Genomic DNA, 6,000 nt, shown 5'->3' with positions numbered 1-6,000 from the left:
TGTTCTAGTTATTTGAATGATAGTTTGGTAAAGGTATAGCATGTTCTATATGTTCTAGTTATTTGAATGACTCTTACCATAATATGTTAGGTTAACATAGCAGTTGCTTATTTATGCCTCATATAACCTACACTTATTCAGCCTGTTCTTCACTATTCTTTATTTATTTTAAATTGCCTTTCAAATGTCTATTCTTGCTGTTGGATTTTATCAAATACATTTCCCCCAAAAATGCGACTTATACTCCAGTGCGACTTATATATGTTTTTTTCCTTCTTTATTATGCATTTTCAGCCGGTGCGACGTATACTGTGGAGCGACTTATAATGTGAAAAATACGGTAAATCTCAAGATTGACTTCAGATCCATCCAAGGATTGTAAGTTTTTGTTATGTTTTATGCCTTTTTTGGTAAAAAATAAAATAAAATAAAACTTGTTGAATTCCCACATGAACTATGCATCATTTCCCCCGAAAAATATCAAAGTGAAATATTTACTTATATTGTATTTATTATTATTTTGTATTGTTTGAGTCAACATGTTCTCCTTAAATGTCTGCTGTTTACTCTTTGATTCCACCTTTAATGTTTATTGTAATAGTGTTTTCAAAATGTAAACAACATGGCCCAGGGGCCGCACTTTGGACACCCCTGCTTTGAAGTAAAACCATGGATCTTCTTCCTGCCAGCAGCTTTTCAAAGCCGGCGTTTAATTCATGAAAATGTCGTGGAGTCAACACAGGGAACAAAACAATTCAACTTAAAAATATCCCGCTTCGTCTTTTTGATTCCAAGCTGTATAAAACTGAGGATGTGCAGAAAAGTCAAAGAGAGTCCTTCACCGCGGTGCTGAGCAGTGCATTCTGGGTAGTGGAGGCCTCACTCCAGAGGCTCCGCCTCTTCTGTGAACAGGTCGGCCAGGTCAGCCACCGTCAGCACGGCGGCCTCCGAGTGTTTCATGGCCGCGCTGCTGTGACTGAAGGACAAGAAAGTTGTTGTTTTTATGATGGTGTAAGTGTCAAGTCATCCCTCGCCACTCCAGGCTGCCATGTTGGCGGCTTCACTACATCGCAGCTTTTACACACTACATTTAGCTTCAAAATGGCTGAACAAAGTGAAAAAAAGCAATACTCAAGTAGCTTTGGTCATGAGATGACACCAAACCAATCAGAGAGCGCCGTTCAGTATCTTGGCCACTGATTGGCTTAGCCTCAAGCAGCTATTACGTTGTTGTATGTCATCTATGACATTGTTGTATGTGATATATGACATCTATGACATTGTTGTATGTGATATATGACATCTATGACATTGTTGTATGTGATATATGACATCTATGACATTGTTGTATGTGATATATGACATCTATGACATCGTTGTATGTGATATATGACATCTATGACGTTGTTGTATGTGATATATGACATCTATGACATTGTTGTATGTGATATATGACATCTATGACATTGTTGTATGTGACATCTATGACATCTATGACATTGTTGTATGTGATATATGACATCTATGACATTGTTGTATGTGATCTATGACATCTATGACATTGTTGTATGTGACATCTATGACATCTATGACATTGTTGTATGTGATATATGACATCTATGACATTGTTGTATGTGATCTATGACATCTATGACATTGTTGTATGTGACATCTATGACATCTATGACATTGTTGTATGTGATATATGACATCTATGACATTGTTGTATGTGATCTATGACATCTATGACATTGTTGTATGTGATATATGACATTTATTACAACATTGTTGTATGTGATATAAGACATCTATGACATTGTTGTATGTGATATATGACATCTATGACATTGTTGTATGTGATATATGACATCTATGACATTGTTGTATGTGATATATGACATCTATGACATTGTTGTATGTGATATATGACATCTATGACATTGTTGTATGTGATATATGACATCTATGACATTGTTGTATGTGATATATGACATCTATGACATTGTTGTATGTGATATATGACATCTATGACATTGTTGTATGTGATATATGACATCTATGACATTGTTGTATGTGATATATGACATCTATGACATTGTTGTATGTGATATATGACATGTATGACATTGTTGTATGTGACATCTATGACATTGTTGTATGTGATATATGACATCTATGACATTGTTGTATGTGATATATGACATCTATGACATTGTTGTATGTGATCTATGACATCTATGACATTGTTGTATGTGACATCTATGACATCTATGACATTGTTGTATGTGATATATGACATCTATGACATTGTTGTATGTGATATATGACATCTATGACATTGTTGTATGTGACATCTATGACATTGTTGTATGTGATATATGACATCTATGACATTGTTGTATGTGATATATGACATCTATGACATTGTTGTATGTGATCTATGACATCTATGACATTGTTGTATGTGACATCTATGACATCTATGACATTGTTGTATGTGATATATGACATCTATGACATTGTTGTATGTGATCTATGACATCTATGACATTGTTGTATGTGACATCTATGACATCTATGACATTGTTGTATGTGATATATGACATCTATGACATTGTTGTATGTGATCTATGACATCTATGACATTGTTGTATGTGATATATGACATTTATTACAACATTGTTGTATGTGATATAAGACATCTATGACATTGTTGTATGTGATATATGACATCTATGACATTGTTGTATGTGATATATGACATCTATGACATTGTTGTATGTGATATATGACATCTATGACATTGTTGTATGTGATATATGACATCTATGACATTGTTGTATGTGATATATGACATCTATGACATTGTTGTATGTGATATATGACATCTATGACATTGTTGTATGTGATATATGACATCTATGACATTGTTGTATGTGATATATGACATCTATGACATTGTTGTATGTGATATATGACATCTATGACATTGTTGTATGTGATATATGACATGTATGACATTGTTGTATGTGACATCTATGACATTGTTGTATGTGATATATGACATCTATGACATTGTTGTATGTGATATATGACATCTATGACATTGTTGTATGTGATCTATGACATCTATGACATTGTTGTATGTGACATCTATGACATCTATGACATTGTTGTATGTGATATATGACATCTATGACATTGTTGTATGTGATATATGACATCTATGACATTGTTGTATGTGACATCTATGACATTGTTGTATGTGATATATGACATCTATGACATTGTTGTATGTGATATATGACATCTATGACATTGTTGTATGTGATCTATGACATCTATGACATTGTTGTATGTGACATCTATGACATCTATGACATTGTTGTATGTGATATATGACATCTATGACATTGTTGTATGTGATCTATGACATCTATGACATTGTTGTATGTGATATATGACATCTATGACATTGTTGTATGTGATCTATGACATCTATGACATTGTTGTATGTGATATATGACATCTATGACATTGTTGTATGTGATATATGACATCTATGACATTGTTGTATGTGATATATGACATCTATGACATTGTTGTATGTGATATATGACATCTATGACATTGTTGTATGTGATATATGACATCTATGACATTGTTGTATGTGATATATGACATCTATGACATTGTTGTATGTGATATATGACATCTATGACATTGTTGTATGTGACATCTATGACATTGTTGTATGTGACATCTATGACATTGTTGTATGTGATATATGACATCTATGACATTGTTGTATGTGATATATGACATCTATGACATTGTTGTATGTGATCTATGACATCTATGACATTGTTGTATGTGACATCTATGACATCTATGACATTGTTGTATGTGATATATGACATCTATGACATTGTTGTATGTGACATCTATGACATTGTTGTATGTGATATATGACATCTATGACATTGTTGTATGTGATCTATGACATCTATGACATTGTTGTATGTGATATATGACATCTATGACATTGTTGTATGTGATCTATGACATCTATGACATTGTTGTATGTGATATATGACATCTATGACATTGTTGTATGTGATATATGACATCTATGACATTGTTGTATGTGATATATGACATCTATGACATTGTTGTATGTGATATATGACATCTATGACATTGTTGTATGTGATATATGACATCTATGACATTGTTGTATGTGATATATGACATCTATGACATTGTTGTATGTGATATATGACATCTATGACATTGTTGTATGTGATATATGACATCTATGACATTGTTGTATGTGATATATGACATCTATGACATTGTTGTATGTGATATATGACATCTATGACATTGTTGTATGTGACATCTATGACATTGTTGTATGTGATATATGACATCTATGACGTTGTATGTGATATATGACATCTATGACATTGTTGTATGTGATATATGACATCTATGACATTGTTGTATGTGACATCTATGACATTGTTGTATGTGATATATGACATCTATGACATTGTTGTATGTGATATATGACATCTATGACATTGTTGTATGTGATATATGACATCTATGACATTGTTGTATGTGACATCTATGACATCTATGACATTGTTGTATGTGACATCTATGACATTGTTGTATGTGATATATGACATCTATGACATTGGACAAGTGCACATTTACAGCATGTATGTCAAAAGGACACGACGGGAGACGCACGCACGCACACACACACACACACACACACACACACACACACACACACACACACACACACACACACACACACACACACACACACACACACACACACACACACACACACACACACACACACACACACACACACACACACACACACACACACACACACACACACAGACTTCTAACAAGCAGTATTGTCTAGACTCCAGCATCCGACACTTAGTGTGGAGAATAGCAAGAGTGATTGAATGAAAGAAAAAGTGTGCAGATGACTATCAGAAAGTGGCGCCCACCTCTTCTCGGCAGTCTTGAGCATAGCCTGCATTCTCTCCTCGATGGTGGACTTGATGAGGAACCTGTGCACAAAGGTCGGCCTGGGAGGAGCAGAGATGGAAAACACTTTGAGATGTTCAGCTTGAAGACAGACTGGTCCAGTGTGGACATCTGAACACTGAATGTTGATCGTGATAACATCAGCAAACAAATAAGGTACAAAGTATTAACTTTATGGGTTTGTTATAATATCTTATGTTATTTTTTCATAAAAAAAATATACTATTTGTGTTTACAACTAGATAAATAAATAGTTTTTAACCAAGGTGGCCCCCAAGTCAAAATGTTTTGACCACTAGGAGCTGGCAGCTACACAACAGCTTGGCACACAAAAGCTAGACATACGTAATAAACATTAAACAATAAATAAAAACAGCACCTTTGACAATATAAACAGGTATCAAATATTTATAGTTGCATTTGACTTCCACATACAAAGTCTCCCAAGCAGAAGTTCCCGGGAACAAACGTGTCTGGATCATTGATTTTACTGCGCCGTGATGCTAACTTCATGAATTCTTGTGACCACAAAAAACTATTTCAACTTAAAGACAGCTAAAGTCCATTCCAGACAATAATAATGAATATGTTAGTCATTTTCCTACCTACTTCTTCTCTGTCTGACTCATTTCACTTCATCAAACCTTTTATAACAGTCCGCCATACAAAAAATATAAAAGTATGAATGATTTCTGCTGATATCGGATCGGATCAATATCACTACCTGCCCATACTCAAGATTCCAATATTGGTTTCGGATCAGAAGTGAAAAAGTTGTATCGCTTCATTATTATTTAATATTGGAAAGTTGGTATAAAATCTGCAGGCTTTTTAGACAATATATATTATTATAAATATTTAATGATATATTAAATAATTGTCATTATTTAATACATTAAATAATGACAATTATTAAATAAT

The 6,000-nt window shown here is 33.6% G+C and overlaps 1 protein-coding gene across 1 annotated transcript in view; it reads right to left on the bottom strand.

Moving 5' to 3' along the window:
• Positions 1-676: 676 nt before the first annotated feature.
• Positions 677-6,000, bottom strand: part of shprh (SNF2 histone linker PHD RING helicase) — a 53,723-nt gene continuing 48,399 nt past the window's right edge. The window contains exons 28-29 of the mRNA XM_061896345.1: positions 5,040-5,120; positions 677-976 (exon numbers count right to left, since the gene is read on the bottom strand). Of these exons, the coding sequence (XP_061752329.1) occupies positions 880-976; positions 5,040-5,120 (178 nt within the window). The 3' untranslated portion in view covers positions 677-879. The remainder of the gene's footprint in view (positions 977-5,039; positions 5,121-6,000) is intronic.

Source organism: Nerophis ophidion, linkage group LG03, assembly GCF_033978795.1.
Source record: "Nerophis ophidion isolate RoL-2023_Sa linkage group LG03, RoL_Noph_v1.0, whole genome shotgun sequence".
Lineage (NCBI taxonomy): Eukaryota > Metazoa > Chordata > Actinopteri > Syngnathiformes > Syngnathidae > Nerophis > Nerophis ophidion.
The sequence above is the reverse complement of the archived record's forward strand: the minus strand, read 5'-3'. Positions and strand labels throughout refer to the sequence as shown.